General features: G+C 37.8%; 2 protein-coding genes across 9 annotated transcripts in view; both read left to right on the top strand.

Annotated features, from left to right (window-relative positions):
* The window catches only part of NUP155 (nucleoporin 155), a 36283-nt gene extending 18544 nt beyond the window's left edge, over positions 1–17739 (top strand). For 3 of the 4 annotated variants that reach the window (XM_074812530.1, XM_074812529.1, XM_074812528.1), the window contains 17 exons: positions 556–622; positions 1067–1185; positions 1387–1490; positions 3329–3462; positions 5209–5400; positions 6044–6182; positions 6845–6980; positions 7406–7559; positions 7832–7936; positions 8073–8227; positions 11385–11514; positions 11775–11888; positions 12355–12475; positions 13374–13484; positions 14729–14865; positions 15621–15721; positions 16963–17739. In XM_074812530.1, coding sequence (XP_074668631.1) covers positions 556–622; positions 1067–1185; positions 1387–1490; positions 3329–3462; positions 5209–5400; positions 6044–6182; positions 6845–6980; positions 7406–7559; positions 7832–7936; positions 8073–8227; positions 11385–11514; positions 11775–11888; positions 12355–12475; positions 13374–13484; positions 14729–14865; positions 15621–15721; positions 16963–17104 — 2161 coding nt within the window. In that variant the 3' untranslated portion in view covers positions 17105–17739. The remainder of the gene's footprint in view (positions 1–555; positions 623–1066; positions 1186–1386; positions 1491–3328; positions 3463–5208; positions 5401–6043; positions 6183–6844; positions 6981–7405; positions 7560–7831; positions 7937–8072; positions 8228–11384; positions 11515–11774; positions 11889–12354; positions 12476–13373; positions 13485–14728; positions 14866–15620; positions 15722–16962) is intronic. The other variant, XR_012621643.1, reaches the window with a different exon arrangement.
* A 1975-nt stretch (positions 17740–19714) lies between these two features.
* The window catches only part of CPLANE1 (ciliogenesis and planar polarity effector complex subunit 1), a 59657-nt gene continuing 55437 nt past the window's right edge, over positions 19715–23934 (top strand). For 4 of the 5 annotated variants that reach the window (XR_012621665.1, XM_074812739.1, XM_074812737.1 and 1 more), the window contains exons 1-6: positions 19715–19826; positions 20543–20680; positions 21526–21661; positions 21852–21971; positions 22570–22796; positions 23148–23254. Coding sequence is in view for 4 of the 5 variants with exons in the window: in XM_074812739.1 (XP_074668840.1) it covers positions 20600–20680; positions 21526–21661; positions 21852–21971; positions 22570–22796; positions 23148–23254 (671 nt within the window). In the remaining variant the exon portion in view is untranslated. Of the gene's footprint in view, positions 19827–19960; positions 19999–20542; positions 20681–21525; positions 21662–21851; positions 21972–22569; positions 22797–23147; positions 23255–23934 lie in introns of those variants that run through there. The other variant, XM_074812738.1, reaches the window with a different exon arrangement.

Below are 23934 nucleotides of genomic sequence, written 5' to 3'. Positions count from 1 at the left end.
ACTAAAGGATGAAACAGAAATGCGGAAGGACTTACAGGATCAAAGTCCTGGCTTGAAGTCTTTCCTGTTAAGACGTTTTAAACAGAATGCTCAAATCAGAGCAATGAAGCAAAACTAAAGAGGATTCTGTTGCCTGGATGTTGAGTCCTGTGTTACTAAACACCCCAAGCAAGAACAGAGCTCTTCATATGTTAGTCATCTCTGCATGGTGGTTGGGAAAGAAATTTTTTGTTACAACAAAACATTTTTTTTTTTGCCTACACGGTATTTCCAGAGAATAATATTGGCCTATATTTAAAGTATTTGAGAGCATCAAACTCCATTTGATTAAAGTTTTAAAATTTGAAATTTTGTTAATTATCTATATCTGTACCATTCAGAAATTTATAATGGTAACTTTTTTTGAATGTTTAATTTTCATCCAAATCAAATGTTTACTGTAAACCTTGAAGTAAAAAGTATTACCTTTTTATTTTAAGAAATTATACATAAAGACTTGCAAAAATAATTGCGTAAATTACTTGGCTTTTAACACAGTATTGTTTTGTGTTGCAGAAATATTTGGGATGGCAGTATAGTAGTGGAGAGAGTTTTCAAAAGCGGCAGTCGAGAAGTTGTTGCAGTATGTAAAAGATTTATATTTTTGAAAGTTTCTTAAAGTATGTCTTAAGCCCTGTTATACTTCTGTTCCCAATTATACATTGATAAGGAAAAAAAAAAATCATCATTTCAATGTTTTCTTAAGTGCTGTGCTCTTAACTGAGGAGTAATTGTAGGTTTTAAATTTTTTTAAACTGCTGTTTTGGATTTACTTTTAAAGAAACCTAACTGTAATTTGATCTCTGTTGTTTAATTTGTTGTAACTTGATTTTTGTAATTGTAATTTGATCTCTGTGACTGTGGTATAATAATGTTGTGTTCTAGTGATAGCATTACTATTATGCTATTTATTTGTTGTACACTCTTTGTGTTTGTCATTTTAGTAGCTTTCATTTAGAATTGTAAATTTTTGGAAAGGAGTTTGGAAACTTAAGTTTTCTGTAAAAAAGTCTGCTTTCTTTTGCAGGTAGAAAGCAGTGTTCCATCCCATGTGCTGGAATGTGTACTACAAGAACTGAAAGGTTTACAAGAATTTCTGGATAGAAATTCACAGTTTGCTACAGTAGGAGCTCTTGGAAACCCAAGGTATTATTTATTGTGTTAAATTTACTAGTGATATTTAATGTCTAGCTCTTGAAAAACTACCATACATATCTGTGAGTTGAAGTATATGTATGGTCTCCACCTTCAACTATTCAGATGCTAAAAATGAGTTGTTAGACCTCATCTTTAGAAGGTGCAGTATTTGTAATCATATTAGTATCTCTTTTTATTTTGGACTTGAAGTTTCAGCACACCAGCCAATCTGCAGCAGAGGCTCCTGGGTTTCATGCGGCCTGATGGTGGAAGTTCTCAGCAAGTCCAGCAAGAACTCCAGAGGAAGTATCATGGTATGTAATTACTTTTGAAGACAAAGTATCAGGGAATGGTGCATTTGGATGTTGCCTTTCTCGCTTTTTTTTGTTAAAACCTCTGAATAAAAATACCTTTTTTTCCGTACAAATTTGACATGAATCAAGTAATAAGTTCTTCAGAAAAAGCATGGTAGTTTGGAAACTAACTTTGCTCGCACCTTGCTCTTGCTTCCTTACCATATCATACTGTTCCACCAGGAGCAGTGCTTCTGCAGTGACGTGGGTGTGAAAACATCATTTACATAGGACTGTACTAGAGATGAAGTATATACCCAGAATGAGAACTCAGATCTAGATAAAGAAACATTCCAGCGTTTAGATTGACTGTGGCAAGCGACTTCATTACACACTGCAGATGATACCTTTCAGTTTGATACTGAAAGCTTTAATATTGCAACTAATTAAAGCAGTCCACAAAGGAGAATATCTCTCTGTGGAGAATCTGGGTTTCAGCACAGTAACGTCTAGTGGTCTTGAGCCACTGCAAAACACAAATTTTATCTGTCAATTTATTAAGCTAAAATAAAAGTGCTTGAACTTCAGAGCACTTTTAAACTTTTCTCTCTCGTACAAAAAATTAAATTTCTATTCTGTGTAGATACATGTCCTCTTTATCCTATTTTCCCCTTTTAGACAACCTTGAAATACAAAACCAGAGGTTTCTTTGCACACTTACCTGTCTTCGATTTTTTTCTTCCTAATGTTCTCCATATTTCATAAGATTGTTTCATCTCCTCATTACAGTACTTAATAGCTGCACACCAATTTATATTTTCACCATAGCATTTGGTAAGCAATTCGTTTGTGAGACAAGTCAGTATGTTATCCTATTAAAAAAATACTGTAATGGAAGTTGCTGAAGTTACAGTAACTAAAATGTCTACAAAACTTTGTTTAGAAATAAGAGGCTGTCACTCAGCCCATTTGAACTCACATCTTCCTATAGTATAGCTTTTGCCCAGCACTTGCGTTGCAAGTTGGGACATGTTGCTGATGTTTATACAGAACTGAAGATGGTTGTGGTTCATGTGGGTATCATCCTGGGTTTTAATTTCTACTTCTTTTTCTGAGCTGCTCACTTTCAGTAGTGTGAATATAAATTTTTTTTTCAAAAAAAAGTCATTATGTAGAATTTGGTAGACATTTAATAATTATTTCTAATTTTTATGCATTCTGAAGCCCATAAACCCTTCTGGGTTACTAAATGACACAATATAATTATTGCTGCCCCATTTCTGAACTGTAAGCACTCAAAAGTAGACATAAATTTTTGCAATTATGTTCCACCCAAGTGATAAGTATGTCCATATTATTCTTTCAGTAAATATAATACGTATTACCAGATTTAAATGTTACTAGTTTTTTGTAGCAGTTGTTCCCTTAAAGATAGTGTAGACAGTGTTGAACAAAGTTGTAATTGTTCTTTCTAAAAGCAAATACAGATAATCAAACAAAAAGGGCATCTGTATGGTTTTATTTTTATTTCTTTTATGTTCATCATAAATACATTTGTAATAACTATTTATGAAAAAAAGCAAAAATTAAAGACTGATATGTCAATCCAGTGCACTCACACAGAGCCATACTTCTTTTTCAGAAACTATACCTCCTGTGTTGCATGGTTGGAAATATTTGTTTTGGGGAAATGTTAACATAACACTTTCCTAAAAGAGAGCTAGACAGCATTAATCAACAATGGAAGAGAGAAAAAAAATAGAAATTTAAGGAGATTATTATTGTAAAATCTCAAAAATTTACACACTAATTTGAAACATGTAGAACAGTTACTTATTGACAGTCTCTTTGCTTTTTAGCTGAGGCACAGCTAACTGAGAAGACCTCACTTCAAGGCATCCAGGAGCTTGTTTGCAAAACCTGCCAGGCATTAGCTTTATGGAAGTTGCTGTGTGAGCACCAATTCAGTGTTGTTGTAGGTGAACTTGAGAAGGTATGATCTGAATCATATGATTTTAATTTGTTTGTATTTAACATCTGAATTTCTTTTGCTGCCTAAACATTACCAAAGGAGTATTACTTTAATTCACTGAGGAACATATAATAAATTTTAAATCACACAGGGATTTTTATTCAGGTTGTGTTTATTTTTAAGAGACTGATGTATAGTATTGACCTCATCACCCAATTTTAGCAGATTGAAAATGTCACTAACAATAGATTTTATTTTACTTTTATTGACCATTAATAATGAGTCTGGTTTTACAAATTACTGTGTTTTCACCTTAAGCACATTCTGCAAAATGTGCCAAGAGGAATAGACCAATGTTGTCTAGCTGAGAGGAATTCACTCTTTGCCTTGGTGTTGGTAAAGGTTTAACAGTGGAGAGCAATAGGATTGTAGAGTCTCAAACCCTTGCACTTTTAAGTAGAGGTCCAGAATGTATCACAGAACAGCTGAGGTTGGAAGGGACTTCTGGAGATTATCTATCCCCTTTGCTCAAAGCAGGGTCAGCTAGAGCAGGTTGCCCAGGTCTGTGTCCAGTAAGGTTTTTAATATCTCCAGAGATGGAGACTCCACAGCCTCTCTGGGCAACCTATTCCAGTGTTCAACCACCTTTGGAGTAAAAAAGATTTTTCTTATCTTCAGGTGTAATTTCCTTTTCTTCAGCTTTTGGCCATTGCGTCATGACCTACCACTGGACACCACTGAGAAAAGTCTGGCTCTGCCTTCTTTACACCTTCCCATAAATATTAGTAAGATTCCACACACTGCCTCTGGAGCATTCTTTTCTCCAGGCTAAACAATCCCAGTTCTTTTAACCTCTCCTTGTTTGTAAAGAAGGAAACTTACCGAACTGTGGCAGCTACTCCTGTGTACCCTTTGCTAATGTTGAATTTGAATCCAGCCCTTGAGGAAGCTATTAATTTGAATCCTAGGCATTCTGTCTTAGCACTTCATAGGAAAATAGATTATTTCAGAAGTTATATTCTTTGATAAAAAGAACAATTTTTAAACTTTACAAATGCACAGAAGCTGGAGCTCTTCACATGATTTCTAACACAGGCAGCTTTTCTCTTGAGTTGGACAAGGAGTTAACTAATTGTTTAACAAATAGAACCTTTTCCTCTGTCTTCAGTAGTTTTAGTTTTTTGTAATAGTATTTTCATGCTGTTAGTGGTCATCCATAGACACTACTACAATTCTACGTCAGCAAATATTCTTAATAATTAAAAAAAAAATCCAAACACCTTCAATGTAATTTAATATAAAAAAGTATAAAGACCTCAAACTTTTTAAATTCCTCCTTTTTATGCATGTCTTTTTTTCATCTGTGACAGTACTCAGATGGTTCCCATTATTAAAAACTGTGATATACTCATTTTATAGTGACAGTGCCCTGTGAAGTATGGGAAACGGCAAATTCCATTCTTACTCGCAGAGATCTGAAACAAGTGACATATAGTGAAGATGGCAGAGGAAGTCTGCTAAGAGGAGTTCTCACGGTCCTTTGGTATCCAAGGGTCTAGTGCCTTCATTGATAGGGCTTGCTTTATTATTTCCATTTTGCTATATAATGTGTATTTTAAATAATGCGTTTCTATGCTGTGCACTTTAGTCATTGGTGTTTTGTATTTATTTACTGGAAACAGTTCATTTTGCTGCTGTAACACTGTGACATCTCTAAACAGAATAATGTAAACACTGGTAAACTAATGAAATTCTGTCTATCTTCAGGAACTTCAAGAACAACTGAAGATTACTGCTTTTAAAGACTTGGTAATTAGAGACCGAGAGTTGACTGGAGCACTCATTGCTTCTCTCATGAACTGTTATATCAGAGATAATGCTTCTGTGGATGGCATCATTTCTCATTTGCAAGATACCTGTCCTTTTCTTTATAGCACTGATGATGCTGTGTGTTCCAAGGTAAGTGCACTTCCAGATTTTACAGCACCAAAACACAACTTTAGAACATGTTCAAATGAGATAAGTTGGACAGTTTATAAGTCATTACAGTCAAGTCGTTCCAGGAGAAGAAGAGCTAATGCAGGCAGGTTGTGTGCATATTTATGTCTTGTAGTTGATTAATGCTGAAGATGATACAATCTCTGGTTTGCAGCATCTGCAGTTATTTGTAGTGTTCATAGGGCCTCTACCTTCAGTGTGATATCTAATAAAACTGTTGTCTTGATGTTGATAAAATGTGTTCTTACTCCAGTCTTTCTTCAGCGTAGTCTCTTGTTTTCTGTCTGTTGCCTAGTTTCATGGAATTTGCGGGAAGATAATTGTGTTTAAGAACTTCACTTTCTGAAGCTCTTCAAATAAATTTGAAGAAAGTAACTGGTGAGGAGAGAATGGGGAATCAGTTGGTTAAGTCTTAAGTCATTCTCTACTGCCGTTGTACAGTCTTTCTGCTGGAAACTTGGTGTTACTAAGTGCTTTTGAGAGGATGATGTTTCTACTGTTTCAGCTCTGAAGTTTGGAATAATAACTCATTAACTTACAACAATATCCATGATCTGTTCATTATGTGTGCATGTGAATCTGTTTTCGCATCATTTGTCTTTAGGCAAATGAACTGCTTCAGCGGTCTCGACAGGCTCAAAGCAAAGCGGAAAAAGAGAAGATGCTAAGAGAATCACTTCAACAGTACCAGAAGATCAGCAATCAAGTAGACCTTGCTAATGTTTGTGCACAATATAGGCAAGGTAAGAGGCAATCACTGAGCGTGTTCTGGTAAATAGTTCCTGTAGTGTCCTTTTGTGCCATCTTCTTTTTTTGTTTTCTTTACTAACTTTCAACTCATTTTGTAGTGTTTCACCATAAATAGTTTCTTAATAACTCTAGCAATTAATATATATCAACCTGTTCTTGTTTAAAGCCTTTCTAGATTTCAACAACCAATTAAAAATCCCATTTCCGTATAAAAACATGCCCATCCAATTATTTCACATTACAGCATCCATTTGTTTCATATATGTGGTAAACATGTTTTTAGGAAAATTGTTGGACTGTATGTAAGCAGAGGGTACTTCTGCAGGTAAGGTTTTATACCAAATATGCAGTCTTGAAAGATGGTTTTGAATCCGGTTTTGTGCAATAGAAGCTAGTACATACTTTAAATGTAGATATAACTGTTTTTAACAGTCAAGATTCAACCTCTGTACAAATATGTAACTTCAAACTTGCATATAATCCCACAGGTTAGGTACAAGCATAAACCTTTATATGATACAGACTGGAGTGAACAGGGTTTATTTTTTCTTGCTTGCTAAAATGGACAGTGTTTGATGTCACATACCATTTTGTCATAGATTTAAAACAACAATGAATAGTGATATTTGTTTTTTTTTTTTTTTTCTTTTTCTAGTGCGTTTCTATGAGGGAGTAGTAGAACTCTCTCTTACAGCTGCTGAGAAGAAAGATCCCCAAGGTCTTGGCCTTCATTTCTATAAAAATGGAGAACCAGAAGAGGATGTTGTTGGACTCCAAGCTTTTCAAGAGAGGTGAGTTTTCAGGATACCTTATTTCCATTACATGGGGTGCTTCATTTCAAGTGACTGGAGAAGGACCTTTTTTGGGGAAGGTTTGCAGGGTAATGACAAACAAGTATTTTATAACAAGGGACACAATATATGTGTTTTTGCCCAGCATGCTTTCCTTGATCATCATTAATATGGTACCAGCTTAATCTGGAAGAGAGGGTAAACTGATAGATGTAGTAAACATTGTAATCTGAACATTACAGAAATAATTGTTAGAAAGATGACTGAGAAGGAACTAGATTGTGGCAACTAGTTGACAATACTTGACCTTTTCTAAATTTTAGTAATTGTATTTACAAAGGCATCCAGTAACATTTGAGAAGAGTATTTCATAGATAGTTGCAATGAAAATTGTGAGGCTTTTTTTTTTTTTTCTCTATGTACAGATTGAACAGCTACAAGTGTATTACTGACACCCTTCAAGAGTTAGTGAATCAAAGTAAAGCTGCTCCTCAGTCTCCCAGTGTACCCAAAAAGCCAGGTCCTCCGATGCTGTCATCTGACCCCAACATGCTAAGCAATGAAGAAGCAGGGCACCATGTAAGAAACTCACAGAAAAGTCATGACTGCACTCCAGAAAACAGTGTTATTTGAAGCAGTGTAGATTTTATTATTTTTTAAAAATTATGGACTAGTTTAGCAAAGTAGATAAAAGTCAAGATTTGTCATGAATTGGTTTCTTTATATACAGAGTGTTCATAGAATTGATGTTATGCAAATAATGTGAACCTAAGTACTGTCGCATACTTATTCAGTGCTTGATGAAATGTGAGCACTTCTGGAATAACAGCTTTGGCCTTTTCTTCCCTTAGTTTGAACAAATGCTAAAGTTGGCTCAGCGTTCAACAGATGAACTTTTCAGTATTGCACTTTACAACTGGTTGATACAAGTTGACTTGGCAGACAAACTGTTACAGGTGAGCTCATCTCTATACAACAAAATAATTTGTTGGAGGGTTCTACTGAACTGGAAGAGTTAATTGTGATAATGCTGATGCTTTAAAAAAGAGGAGAGAGCAAGAATTATAAACATTATCTTTATGACTTTTGCAGGTTACTGCCCCCTTTTTGGAACCCTACCTTGTGCGGATGACCAAGATTGACCAAAACAAAGTCCGTTACATGGATTTACTGTGGAGATACTTTGAAAAAAACAGAAATTTTAGTAATGCAGCCAGAGTCTTGGCTAAGTTGGCTGACCTGCATAGGTATGAATTATGTGTGATCTATGGCATATATTGAGGTAATTGGGGAAAAAACAAACAAACAAAAATCAAAGCCTTATGTGTAGGTATTTTAAGAAAAGGGCAAGGACAAGAAGATGTTTGCTAAAATTTTTAAATGAATGGAATATATTAGCTTTTAATCCAGGCTGTTACTGGAAAGAAATTATGTGTTTATTCTATGTATTATACATCAGCTTGAGATTATTTTTCTTTATAAGTACCATATGCTAAGTGGTCATTTCTTATACAGAATTTTATAATGCAATGATATAACTGTGGAGTGCTGGGTTAAGAAGTACACTAAAACTGAGCCTGCAACAAAAATAGGATTACATGGTTGGATTATGTCCTGCATGATTATGGAATAATGATCCCTGGTGGGATGGCTCCTATGACTGTAGTGTTGGAATGGAGGGATACAGGCTCTTTAGGAAGGACACGCAGGGGAGACGAGGAGTGGGTGTCACCCTCTGTGTCAGTGACCAGCTGGAGTGCAGGGAGCTCTGCCTGGGGATGGATGAGGAGCTGACCAGGGTTTATGGGTCAGGATTAAAGGGAAGGCAGGGACAGGAGATGTTATAGTGAGGGTCTGCTGCAGGCCACCCGACCAGGAAGCCTGAGCAGGTGAGCCCCTCTATAGACAGATAGGAGCAACCTCATGTTCACAGGCCCTGGTCATCATGGCGGACTTCAACCACCCCGATATCTGTTGGAGAGAGAACACAGCAGGGCAAATGCAATTCAGGAGGTCCCTGGGATGCATTGATGATAACTTCCTTCTCCAAGAGGTAGAGAAGCCAACGAGGAGAGGTGCTATGCAGAACCTTGTTCTCACCAACAAGGAGGGGCTGGTGGAGAGTGTGAAGTTCAAGGGCAGTCTTGGCTGCAGTGACCATGAAATGGAGTTCAAGATCCTTCGGGCATCAAGGAGGGCGCATAGCAAGCTTGTTACCCTGGACTACGGGAGAGCAGACTTTGGCCTCTTCAGGGATCGGCTGGGTAGAGAATGTGGGGTAAAGCCTGGAGAGAAGACGGGCCCAGGAAAGCTGGTTGATATTCAAGGATCACCTCCTCCAAGCTCAGGAGCGATACATTCCAGCAAAGAAGAAGCCAGGTAAGAACACCAGGAGGCCTGCATGGATGAACAAGGATCACCTGGACAAGCTCAAACATAAAAAAGGAAGCCTACAGAGTGTGGAAGCAAGGACAGGTAGCCTGGGAGGAATACAGAGACACTGTCCAAGCAGCGAGGGACCAGGTTAGGAAGGCCAAAGCCCTGACAGGACTAAATCTGGCCAGGGACATCAAGGGCAACACAAAAACCTTCTATAGGTACATTGGTGATAAAAGGAAGACTAGGGAAAAAGTGGGCCCTCTCTGGAAGGAAGTGGGAGACTCAGCCTCAGTCTTCACCATCAAGGGCTCCAGCTACATTGCCCAAGACACAGAATGCAAAGGCGGTGACTGAGACAATGAAGAACTGCCCACTGCAGGAGAAGATCTGGTTTGAGACACCTAAGGAAACTGAAGGTGCACAAGTCCATGGGACCTGATGAGATGCATCGGTGGGTTCTGAGGGAACTGGGGCATGAAGTGTCTAAGCCACTATCCATCATATTGGAGAAGTTGTGGCAGTCTGGTGAAGTTCCCACTGACTGGAAAAGGGGAAACATAACCTCCATTTTTAAAAAGGGAAAAAAAAGGAAGACCCAGGGAACAGCAGACCAGTCAGTCTCATCTTTGTGCCTGGCAAGATCATGGAACAGACCCTTCTGGAACTATGTGAGGGTACATCTTAAATAAGGACATGATTGGTGACAGCCAACATGGATTCACTAAGAGCAAATTGTGCCTGACAAGTTTGGTGGCCTTTTACAACGGGGTTACAGTGTTGGTGGATAAGGGAAGAGCAACTGACATCATATACCTGGACTTGTGCAAAGCATTTGGCAATGTCCCACACGACATCCTTGTCTCTAAATTGGAGAGACATGGATTTGACAGATGGGCCACTCAGTGGATAAGGAATTGTCTGGATGGTCGCACTCAAAAGAATTGTGGTCAATGGTTTGATGTCCAAGTGGAGAGCTGTGATGAGTGGTGTTTCTCAGGGGTCAATACTGGGAGAGGTGCTGTTTGACAGCTTTGTTGGAGACATGGACAGTGGGATCAAGTGCACCCTCAGCAAGTTTGCTGATGACACCAAGCTGTGCAGTGCAGTTGACACGCTGGAGGGAAGGGATGTGCCATCCAGAGGGACCTGGACAGGCTGGAGAGGTGGGCCCATGCAAACCTTATGAGGTTCAACAAGGCCAAGTGCAAGGTCCTGCACATGGGTCAGGGCAATCCCAAGCACAAATACAGGCTGGGTGATGAGTGGATTGAGAACAGCCCTGCGGAGAAGAACTTGGGAGTACTGGTGGATGGAAAACTCAATATGAGCCAGCAGTGTGCGCTCTCCGCCCAGAAAGCCAACTGTATCCTGGGCTGCATCAGGAGAAGTGTGGCCAGCAAGTTGAGGGAGGGGATTCTGCTCCTCTACTCCACTTTTGTGAGACCCCACCTGGAATACTGTGTCCAGCTCTGGGGCCCCCAACATAAAAAGGACATGGACCTGTTGGAGGAGGTCCAGGCTGAGACTTGGGATTGTTCAGCCTGGAGAAGAGAAGGCTCTGGGGAGACCTTATAGCGGCCTTTCAGTACTTAAAGGGGGCTACAGGAAAGATGGGGAGGGACTTTTATCAGGGAGTGTAGGGATAGGATGAGGGGTAATGGATTAAAACTGAAAGAGGGTAGATTTAGATTAGATGTAAGGAAGAAATTCTTCACTGTGAAGGTGGTGAGACACTGGCACAGGTTGCCCAGAGAAGCTGTGGCTGCCCCCTCCCTGGCAGTGTTCCAGGCCAGGTTGGACGGGGCTTTGAGCAACCTGGTCTAGTGGAAGGTGTCCCTGCCCATGGCAGGGGGGTTGGAACTAGATGATCTTTAAGGTCCCTTCCAACCCAAACCGTTCTATGATTCTGTGATTTAGTAAAATCAGGGTAAATTGTATACTAATTCTCAGAGTCTAGTTAGAATAGAATTAATCATCAAATAATTACATTAAGTACCCATTTTAATTTGGTTATTTGTTTTGCAGCACAGAAATTTCTCTTCAGCAGCGTCTTGAATACATTGCACGTGCCATTTTGAGTGCCAAAAGTTCCACTGCCATATCCTCTATAGCTGCAGATGGTGAATTCCTACACGAACTAGAAGAGAAGATGGATGTAAGAAAAAATATTAAATCTAAGACACACCATAAGTGCATTATTTCATTTTGTGTCGTTGGCACATTTTTACTACTAATTCTGTAGAAACAGTTTTGTGTGCTGGCTTCCTGATGTGGCAAAGTTACATAGTTGATAAGAGACTCTGAGGTGTAAGATGGTAACATTTCTACATTTAAATTATTTAAAGTTAATTCTGGCTGTATTCTTAAGATTTCATTAAATTAATCCAATCTTGAAATATTTTCCTTTTAAACAAGGTTGCGAGGATCCAGCTTCAGATACAAGAAACATTACAACGGCAGTATTCCCATCATTCTTCAGTGCAAGATGCAATCTCCCAGCTTGATGCTGAGCTGATGGATATAACCAAGGTGATTAAAATTTCTGTATTAAAAGTCAAATTTATCACATTTGGGAGGAAAAAATGTTTTGCAAAAATGATCCTATGCTGACTAGGAAAACTAATAGACACTTTGGCATTCCTGGTCTCAGAATGTCTGTTAGCTTAGACTTTTTCTGTACTTTGTTATTCCTTCAATCTTCAGTACTTTAATTTTTTCCATATGTTTATCTTCTTCATTAAGTCTCTTAGATTTCTTCATTTATTGGGAAAATAGTTAGAAAATTAAGAGTATTAATTATAATTTCATATAAAATTGGGGATTGTATTTAAGAAGTGAAACTAAATGTAGTAAAAAAAAAATCATTTAGTGTTTGACAGCAGTTACTTCAGATGCACCTTTACTAATCTGATGTCTACCATACAAAATAAAGAAAAGCTGATTTCAAAAATCTTTATCCTACTGGAAGTGTAAAGCCTGGTAATTTTTCTTTCAGCTGTATGGAGAATTTGCTGACCCTTTTAAGCTTTCAGAGTGTAAGCTTGCAATTATACATTGTGCGGATCATGCTGATCCTATCTTGGTGCAAACTCTCTGGCAAGAAATCATTGAGAAAGGTAGGTCTTAAAGGACTAGGAATGGTACAAGCTAGAACTATAGGAAAATAGTACAATTAAAGCTTTTAAGGTGATGTGCTGCTACTGATGCTGTCCAAATGAGATGCATCTTTTCTGGACTATTCTGTAACATTTTTGGTAAGCATAGTTAACTAGTAATTTGTTGATTGTACTACCTTAGGCTTGTGTGCCTAAAGGACGAGAAAGTAATAGTTTTACATATACATTGGAGCATATTGCATGTATGGCTTGAGTAATTCTTGTTCTTAGATGCCATTATATATGGACTTCAGAATACCTGTGAAATTTTGTCTGCAGGTTTTGTTAGGAAATTATAATAAAAATGTTACATTTATCGTGACAAATATTAAAGAATCTTTTATAATGTTGGAGTGGAAGTGTAAGGGTTTTGTCCATTTCTAGAGAAGCAGAGTAGTAGGCACAGCTTTGCAAGTCTAGCCACTCAGCTGTGATAATCTGCCTCACCCTTTACCATGAGAGTTGGTAATTCACTCTCTTCCTGGTTGGTTGGTTTCTCACAAATTTTGTGCTCGAGGTTGCCATTGTGCATACAACATAGACAGCGAGGGAAAAGCTACGTGGTATTGAGTTTTTTGTGGGTTTGTTGTCATTGGGTTTGGTGGTGGGGCTTTGGGGGTTCTTTGGGTTTTTTTTAAGTAGATTTGCATAGAACTTCAAGGAAAGATAAAAATTTGTGAATATATATGCATACACACCTGAAAAAGTTGTGTTTGCACTGACACCTGCTGATTTTTGCACTGACAATAGTGTAAGATTTTGATGTGTTAGTAATAAATTTAAGTACCTCAGTGTAGTCATGTATAAATGTGAAACGTTTCTCTGAAGGTCTTTCTAAATTGTTTCTTTTTACTTTCAGAGTTGAGCGATAGTGTGTCTCTGAGCCCCGCTGACAGAATGCAAGCCCTTAGTCTGAAGATGGTATTGCTTGGAAAGATATACGCTGGCACACCTCGTTACTTTCCTTTAGGCAAGTTGTTTAGCCAGCACAGTAAATAAACATATGCAGTACATGAATGGGTCTCAGCTTTCTTTTTAGCCTCTTAAAAAAGTTTTAACCTAAGAAATGTCTTTTTTTTTTTTTAGGAAAGAATATGGATAATTTTGTGATACATTATTACGTTAGTAATTTGTTGTTTCAGCTACAGCGAAAAATTTCACAAATAATTTCAACTGTCAGTAGTGATGGAGTTGATTTTGAGGGTAGCTGCATAGTACTTTTCAGTTTTGTCCAGGAAATTAGGAACAAAAGCTTTGTGATACTTGCTCATTATTACAGTGATTTTGACAAGGGATTGAGAAGAGGGAGGTTTAACAAAAAGTAGAAATAGAATTCCTATTGGCCTCTAATTTTGTAAACACAGTATAATTGTATCATTACAAAACCATTAGTTTTTACAGGTGCAGTTTTTCTAGAATTTTTCTAGGGATTTAACCAGAATTGAGATTTTCACCCTGAATGGGAAGTAAATGAAGCTTAGAAGGCAGCAACAGTTCTTTCTGGATGGCTGTGCAGATGCCATTTTAGAAAGTAGTAAATTCTGTTTGTATCAAATACAAAGTAAAAATGTGTATTCACACATACAGTAAGATTCTAAGCAGCCACATTTATCTGCTGTCTTTTGATGGTATCTACTGCTATCTGCAGGGGCAGATTCTAAAAACAATTCAGGAGATTTCAGGATCCTTTTTGGAGCTTCCTTCCGCTTTTGAGATGCTCACATATTTTGACAACTTGGTACTATATAAAAACCTGGAGAATATATTGTAAAATATTTTAGTATTGTAATAGAAAAATATATTGTGCTGAACAATATATTGTTGTTACTGACACTTAAACATGATAAAAGATGCAGTAGTGTTGCTGGCTATTCTGGCAAATGAAATATGTTCTTTTGTGCTGAAACAAAAGTTAATAAACGTTTCTGAACAGCATAGTTCCATGGCAGAACTGTAATAAAGTACTTGGTACTGAGTAATCCCTGTCATGCATTGCTGATAGCTTAATACCATCTTTGGAGGTAGTTACATTTTGCATGTCCTTCCCTCACTGCAGACTGGGGGCAACTATTATATGTGCTTCACAGGAGAAAGGTACAAACTGTGAGGAAGACAGAAGATTAAACTTAGAGTAAATCACTTTCAAATGCCTTTCTTTGCTAGACTCCCATTAACAAGTTGGAATCTAAACATCCCATTATTTTTGTTCTCCAGATTTTTTAGTGCAGTTTCTAGAGCAACAGGTCTGCACTTTGAACTGGGATGTAGGTTTTGTAACATATACCATGCAAGAAATTGGAGTGCCATTGCCAAGGCTGCTTGAAGTATATGACCAGTTGTTTAAAGCACGGGTAAGGAAAATAGCCACAAAATAAAAATTTTGTTTTCAGCTACTATCAAGTTCTGTCTTTAGTGGGAAACATAAAATAATGTAAGGTGTGATAGATCAAAATATCAGCTTCATATCCTTCTGTTCTCTTTCTTCACTCAAAAGCTCTTAATGCTGTTTTTTTTTTCCCTGTTGATTTTATTCACTTCAATCCTAAAGTATGAGGAAAATAGTTAATCCTTTTACTTCACCTAAATCTGATTTAGGATTAAATAGTATTAGAATTGTTATGTTGCTGGAGAAACTGCGTATCTTGAATATATTAATTTTATTTGTTTCCTATTAATGACTAAAATTTGCTATATTACTACATCTTGTCTAATCTATTGATGCAATAGGCATAAAGAATAGGAAGTCATATTTTTAACTTTTTGTTTCTGGAACAAACAAACAGAATTAAAACAAAGGTAATCGACTTGCTGCTTCTTACTCAGATTCCTTGCAGTGTAAGGAATTCAGAACTTCCTAAAATCTTACTTTACGGACTGTTAGGTAACGGAAAACTGAGTTAAATTCATATGGTTTGGTACTCTAAACTCAAAATAGTACTTAAATATAGACTTAATATAGATTAAGATAGAATTCCCATTTCTCTTACATTTTTGTTACAATTAATAAATAATTACCACAGCTGACAATTTGTGTGTACACACACTTCTCTTTCTCCTTGTCTCCTTAATATTTGTCTCCTTAATATTTTGAAATCTTTTTTTTTAGGACCCATGTTGGAATAGAATGAAAAAGCCTTTACACCTTTTAGAGTGTATTCATGTATTATTATCAGGATATGTACATGATCCAAGCAGAGTACTTCTGAGGTAAGAGAGGCAACTATATCCTAGTAAATAGTGAAAAAGATAAAACATTGCACTTCAGCAATCCCCAAAGGTTTTCTTTTTTTTTTTTTTTGCTGTGAATTTAGTATTTCTTTCCTAGCAGTGAGTACTGAGACTCCTCATCCAAAAACAGTTGGTAGAAATTTGTAGGGTCCTCCTTACAAACTACTTGAAGTTTTTTCCACTTCATTGAAGATTCATGAGGTACTCAGAGGAGTATTTGTAAATTTTGGCAACATACTTTAAGAAGTAGTACAGACAAATCTGAGGTAATCCGGGAAAGTGGGGAAGAACTACAATCAGGCATTTTGTGTCTGAAACAGTGAACTCTTTAATTAAGAAAGGCTAGAAGCTCTGAGTTCTTGTATTAAGGAAAAGAGAAGCCTAAACATGGGTATAGATCTTCCCAAATTGTTTTTAAGAGGTGGGTGGTGAATCACTCTCCACAAGACTAAAATTCAGCTTAGTCTGCAACAGGAAAGAATTTAGGTTTAATATTAGAAAAATTTTCTAGCTAAAAGAATAGTTATGTACTTGAACAAATTGCATGTGTATTATGGAATCTAGCTTTGGCAACTTTTGTGAATAGACTGTACCAACTTTAGTCAGAACTGTCTTGTCTCAGAAAGAACAAGCAGAACTGGGCAAAGTCTTGATAACTCTTCTAACCATAAATTTTTCTGATTCTCTTAAAAATACATGTAAATACCCCCTATTCACATACAGAGTTAATATTCATATTTTCTTACTTTTTTTGTCTTTTATGGTTAGCTACTTTAAGTACTCTAACTTATTAGAACAATATTTAGAGAATATTGTCTAATTTTAGTATCTACTTAGATATTAGTACCTAAATTGTGATTTGATACTAATTTTAGTTATTTAAATGGCTGCCTAAATTAATAACGTATACATTGATTGTGTTCATATCTAAAGTAATAGCTAAATATTAAATATTTCATGTTGCTATTAACTGTATCGTGTTTTGTTTACATTTAAAATCACACAAATAGTAGTGATTCATTTATTTTCCCATTATACCTTAGTCAAAGCATTAGATTTCAAAAGTCAATTTTTCTAATAAATGGTTAAATACTTAAAAGTAGCTGACAGATGTTTTGCTGATATGTTATTCCATTAAGACTCAAAGAATACTCACTTTCTATTTTAGTTGAATTCAGAAACAAAAAATAGCCTGTCATTTTTCTATGTTTTCTTTACAGGCGACAATTCACAAATGTTTGCTTGGATGCTGTTAGTTGCTACCTGGTTGAACTTCAGTCTATGAGCCCGACGCTAATGGTGCAGACTAATATTGGGAATTTTAAATCACTACAGGCTAAATTAGAACGCTTCACTGATTGACAAGTACAGTAACAGAATTATTAGCTCAGATAAAAGGAACTGTGAAATAAAAGTTCAGATGTCTGCACTGAATTTCTGGAAGAACCAATCCTCAGAAGCAGCTTTCTCCAAATTTCCATCTCCTGCTGCAGTTATTATGTGGCCTGTATTTGTGCTACACAAAAGATACCTACAAATTTTAGAATGTAAATGTGACAAATGGATTTTTTTTTTTTACTACTACTACCAAATTGTTTAACAATAGAAAGCTGCTTTTTATACTGTTGAAATAAAATCTTTCTCTTGAGGATTAAAAATATTTGCAAAATACTTTTCTTAAAGTAACAGATGTAAAATCCTAGATGAGTCAGGTTGTAAATGTGGCCGTTACCAGGAAGTAGTGATGCAATCATAACTCTGCATGAGTTTATTGGCAGATCTTTCAATAACAAATATAATCATTATTTCATAACTGTCACTTTAAACACAGCCTGCCTCTGTAAATAGAATGTTTGGGATTAAATTGCAGAAACTACCAATCTAATTTGTTTTGCAAGTGAAAGAACAGTATTAAAAGCCCATCAAATTATTTTCTCTATTCTATTTTAATAAATGCGTTGTATCTGTTAAAATCAAATAAAGAAGTCAAGAAGTGACTTCTGTCTGCTTTCGTTACATGTACACAAGCACCAAACTGTGTATATTCCTTAAGAGGAGCAAAGCTGATGCATCACCCTGTATGCATGCTTCCTGAGATCTTAAAATCTCATGCTACAAGGAAATTTGTTTTGTCTCTGTTTTACTGCTGTGCATTGTGCACATATTCAACAACATAAACTGCATAACATGCACAAGAAATTAAAAGTTCATGCTGGGCTTCAGTCTTAACTAACTTCTTCATGTAAGTAACTAATCAGAGAGTTTGGAGAGATTTTTAATGGGGGAGAGAAGCACATGTCTTCATGCCTACAGAGGAGATTAATGTTTTTTTCCAGGAGAATGAGTAGATAACACGTTATCACAGGTATTCAAAAAACAGAAAAAAAAAAGTATGGATTAAGACATATATTTACATGCAGGTTGTCTACTTGGAGGCTTTACTACTGGATCTGATTACTATGCTCTAAAGTTTAGTTTGAAGTACAACCGTTAAATTTATTTCCCTGTGAACTGCCAGGTACATTCTGATGATTTTCAGCCAGAGAATGCACCCAGTGAAGTAATATGTAAATTAAAAGACATTTACCTCTTGTTAGATCAAAATAGAGCTGAAATCTTAATACTGGCTTTTTTGTCAGTGTTGAAATTTCCTCAGAAAATATTTAATTACTTTATGTCGTGGGAAAAAATTTGCATCTTTCCAGATAAAGTATACTATCTTTAGATATCACAAGTTATTTTCTGCTGATAGCTGTGTTTCACACTGAGGATACCATATACATTTACCCCAGTCTTGTTTATTACAGTTGTTTATATGCCATACAAGTGATGTCTGAGGTCTTGCCTGATGCATTTAACTTTTATTTCTAAATTCTAATATTTGCGCAAAAGTATGTTGTGTTGAGCCATATTCTGTAAACTAGGTAAGTAGATTTCAGATATGGAGAAGTTGGAAACAGGCACAAGTCACAGTGCTTTTTTCCCCCCATTAATATAATATTGATAGAGGCATTCTTATTCTGAGTTTTTCAAAGTGTATTTCAAAGCATATCAAGAGTTATCTCTGATATTTTCAGATAATTGCAGGTAATTTCAGTGTAGACATACATTGCCTTTTGTTTTCTTAGCAGTTGCTCTCCTCTCAAATGGAGAAAGGGTAGTTGGAGCAATGTGGAAACCAGAGATCGGAGGAGTGGGTGGATTAATGTAGTTGATGAAACAAATGGTGATGAATACAGGGAAGTAACTGACTAACATCAGCATGAACCACTTCATTAACAAAATTATGAACAATTGGATTACTTTTGTTGGTTGTATTTGGTTTTTTCCTTCTGTATGTTACTCAATCACGATTGTGGTTAAGGAAAGGTAAAAAGGAACTTGGTTTAAGGTGGTTTGAGGGACAAGAGCCAGTTTTGAGGGAATAGCTACTTTAAGGGAATCAGGCATTTCTTCAAGGTGATTAAACAAAGTGCTCACTCCTTTTATTTCACCTAAATTCCTGTATTTGATAGGGAGCGTTGGTCTCTTCAGCTGTGTTTCCCCCTCCCCATCTCCGAATACCAACGACGATGCAAAATGTGCCCTACGGGCCCACACCCGCGTGCCCGACTGCCCCCGGGCTCTCGCCACAGGGCAGAGGCCAGGCGCGCGGCGTTCCCCGCTGAGGGAGAGGTGCCCACCGCGTCTCCGCGGGCAATTCTCTCCAAACGCGGGAGACCTCTCCCCAGCCTCTCGGGTCAGCAGGTTCAGAGGCGAAGGCGCAGAGGGCAGTCGTGGGCTGGGCCCGGCCAGGGGACGCGGGGCGCCCAAGGCAGACGCGGCGGGGTGGGGGGGGGAAACCCGCCGCCGCCACGGCCCGCGAGCGCTGCCGAGCGGAGACCATCGGCTGGGCGGGGCTGGCCGCGCGCCTGCGCGTTGCACTGCCCGCGCGCCGCCTGCGGTTGCTGCCTCGCAGCCGTTGGCGGGGGCCGGTGCGGCGGCGGGTGAGCGCGGCTCGGGCGGCGGCGGCGGCGGGTCGGGGCTTGGCTCCGGGGTAGTGCGGCGGCGGCGGCCCGTCAGCGCCCTAGCTCGGCCGGTTGTGGTGAGCGTCAGTTTGGGCACGCATCGTCGCCCTTTGTCTGTGTCCTGAGAGCCGGAGCTAGCCTGAGGGTCCGTCTCTGCCCTGGCTCGGGCGAAAGCGGCGGTGGGATTCTTGTGGATGGCGCCCGGGGGAGGGAGGGGAAATCCGTGCCCCCTGTACTGCCTACCTAGGGGTACGCGGCTTGCCCGTGCTCTGCTTCTCTTCGGGGGCTGTGCCGCCCCCCCGGTAAGTCCCCCGAAACGTGCGGCAGCAGCCCGGCGGCTGGGGGGGCGCTGGGGGGCCCTGCCGCCTTCCGTCACCCTGCGGCCCGAGGCGGCTCCGGACGGGGATGCCTTGCCCCTGCTCAGTCCCTCTGCCTGGGACCGGGTCTGAAACCCAGCCGGCCCTCTGTGCCCAAGGAGCCCAGCTGGTACATCGCTTGAATTGATGATACATTGCGCTTGGGAGGCTGCAGTATGTTCTGCTCGCTTTCTGCCTTCTTATTAGAGCTTCTAGCAAGGTACTTTTTGTGTTACGGCTCTTTTAACTCCTTCTGGAACAAGTATGTAATCTGTACAGCTAGACTGCAAATAGCTGTTTTAGTTTGGTAAGCGTCTGTTGTGTTCAGCAGGAAGCTGCTGTAGTTAAAAGAGTTTGTGTCTAGATTCCTGTCTTCTATTCCCCCCCCCCAAATAATAAAAACTTACTTCATTTTTTTTTCGTCGAATTCTCTATAGATATGTGAAAAAGCCCCTGTTTGCTCTTTGTGCTGGTTACCTATTGGTTTAATAAGAATGGAGATTAAGCTAGATGTTCTCATCTCTACGTGTATCAGGCAAAGAAAACCGTGGCCTCGCATCTCATGGATTGGACAGGTAAGTGTAATGAACTTTTATTCACAAAACAAAATCCTGCAAAGTTTTAAATTATATAATACTTTGTACTTCTGTTTATAGGGCAGGGGGTAAAAAAGTCTCAGGAAGTCATTTGAATGTATCCCAGTTAAGAGCTATTTAAATAAATGGCTTATTTTTTGGTCTCATTGACTTGAGGCTGCAGATTCAAAATTTCTCAGGTAAACAGTGGGGAATCTTTTTTTTTTTTCCCCCCCAAAAAAAAGACCTGCCCCTTACATGAGATTCTTGTTTTGATTTCTAGTTTTTCATAACCTTTTTTGCAGTATGTTGTTGGAAATCGTCAACAAAACCTTTTCCCATTCCATCCTGTATCTGTTCAAAGACATGCTTTCTTAAGCTTTTTTGATGAAATGAGACTAAAGTTTTTTTCTTCTCTTCTAATATGTGATTTGAGTTTAAGAATATATTAAGACCATATAAGGCCAATTCCTTCTTCTATTGAAATCACCATCAAAAATCTTACTAAATTAAAACACTACAGGACGAGATAACTAGCATCTACTTTGTTGTTTTATTTGTTGGCAAGCAGGTCAGTTGAGGTACTTCAAAGAACTTTCTAATAATGATTAGTTCAATAGTTTGAAACACGTGAACTGAAGTCATCATCATTGTAGGTTGATGCTACATGTGATGTTGTACTGTAAAGCAAATATGCCAAAGAATTAAGTTAATACGGTAACTGCAGATGTAACATCTTTTTTAAAATTACTTTTCCCTAACATTTTTTATTTCAGTATTATTTTGCAGACTTACATAGAAAATAACATTTTAAAAAGTGAAATACTCTTTTTTTTTTTCAACAGGAAAAGGAGGCTATTTTTCTTCTAGATGATAAACATATAAATGAAATTAACCTGACATCAGGGAAGACAAAGAAGAAAATCCCTCAGCTGCAGCCATTGTTGAAAAATGTAGTTGTTTTAACAACATCAAGAAATGGTTAAGTAACATATCTTACATATTTTAAACATATTATTTTATTTGTAGTTGTAACGTTTAGTAAGGTAGACTTTCTAATGGATCTGCCAGTTCACTGTCGGCTTTAGAACTGTGGCCAAGATGGAATGGAAGTAATTTTAAGTACTTCACAATAATATCCTCCAAAACATCTCTCCCCTGATGAACACAGGTGCTTGGTTGGCAGGAATACTTACAACAGGAGAACTATTTCTTTGGAATAAAGATCAGGACTGCTTGAAAATTGTGCCAACAGTTGAAGAGTCTAGGAAAGCAGTTGAAGCAGCACAAGGTAGGTTTTTTCAATTAGTCTTTTGAAAAATAGAATAGAGCAAAAGTGGTTTGTCCTTTTCTTAAGTGTTACTGCACAAGTAAAAGCTGTATTCTCATATCATTTTGCATTTCTATGATTTGTGTGCTAGCTAAGGTTTGGCAAATGTTATGTTTATCACTTGAATTGTGCAGTTTTTTGCATTTAGTAATCTTCTGTAGATTGTAATTTGTTTTTAGATACGGTAAATATTTTAATGTTTAATGGTTAGTTTTTAACTGTAGAAAAACTTACTAGAGCACTTAGGCATTTATTAATAGTTTTCATGACAGATGGATTTCAGGAAAGACAGTCTCAGGAAACAAACCTAATGGTTGAGTCTTGTGGGAAGGATAATGCATAAAATGCATAAAAATGGGTGTCCCATCTGACATTACTGGTGCCCAAGGCCTACTATCAGTGATGAAGCTGGAAACAGATATTTAAGGTGGCAGCTTGGATTTCTTTTGATAGAGAAGAAAATAAATTTTCTTCCTCTTTTCTTTCTTTTTAAATCTAATTCTAACAGAGGAGAAGAAACAATTCTGGCACATTGTGTGTTTGTTTTTTTTTTCCCCAGAGTGTTTAATGAGATTGTACTTGTTTGTATCTGGAGATGGCAGAAAGGCACTATTAACTACTCCTACAGCATGTGTCTTATTGTGGGAGAGCACAGAACATGAAAACACATCCTCTCATAAAAACTCTTCTGGCCGTTGGACGCAAATTTTGCCTGATGAATCAGTCATGTTGCCTTCTACTGAAGAAAAAGAAACTGGAGTGCATGCTGCTTTCATACAAAATGAGGTAAAAAATAAGCCCTAAAATAGTTATTTAATCTCTTCAGTAAATTAGACCACAGAAGCTACAGTGAATTTTGAAAGCGTTGTATGCCTCTTCAGTGTTGTGTGTAGGCTTAATCATTCAGTTCATATTAGGTTTTATGACAACATAAGAACAGCCATACTGCATCAGACCAAAGTTTATCTGGCCCAGTGATATTCTGGCCAGCCTTTGTATTTCTGAATGACAACATTATGTTACTTAATCTGAATTGTAATATCTATTGACCTAAATGTATAAATAATTAAAGAGAAAATTGTGTCTAACCAGGTTTTTGGGTTTGTTCTGGTTTTGATTGTGTTCCTTTTTCCACAGATACTGGGTGATTGCTGTTTGTGCTCCTTTGTGTTTTACTCTGGAGAATGTTTGGTGCTCACATTTTTGATTATTCGATGGCATGAAAACAGCTTTAAATATGTTAGGTAAGTTCAAAGATACTTAAAGTTACATTAACTTAAGATTTTATTATGAAGTGCTTTTAGAGCTGGGATTCAGAGCTGCAATTGAACACATTTACATTGATGTCCAATTAGCTTATGGTTAAAAGCACCTACCTAAGTTGCATATTTATGTTCATAGTGTGCTGCATTATATATGCATATATGTGGGCAATATATGGATTTATGTATGTATTCCATACTTCATCACTAACTTACACCTAAATAAAACTGCGTGTATTTATGACGGTGTGTAGGTGGCTATGCCTGCACACAGACGTGTGTTAGTGTCAGCCAGTTTTTTGCATCATGCTAACAGAGTTTCTTTTATTACTAGTGCGTTCGGTGCAGCCATGAATACCCTGAATACCTCTTTCTCTTTTTTATTATGGATACTTGTATATTTTGCTTTCGGTTCCCCTTGTCATCTCACGCCTAGACTATGTAAGAGTGTGTGTGTGAGTTTCCTTATCTGTGCTGGGACCATATACTGAAACAGTTATACTGATATAACCACATAAAAATGCAGTTGAAGAATAATCTTGAGCACATTATAGTCCATTCCGCTTCCTAAGGGAGATACACAGTTGTATGAAGTTAAATGGATATATCCTCTGCAGATGTAACTTGGGTAACTTACTAAAATTTTGCCCTACACTTGATGT

The sequence above is a fragment of the Strix aluco genome, chromosome Z, assembly GCF_031877795.1.
Source record: "Strix aluco isolate bStrAlu1 chromosome Z, bStrAlu1.hap1, whole genome shotgun sequence".
Taxonomy (NCBI): Eukaryota; Metazoa; Chordata; class Aves; order Strigiformes; family Strigidae; genus Strix; species Strix aluco.
Note: the sequence above shows the minus strand (reverse complement) of the source record. Positions and strands in the feature narration are given on the sequence as shown.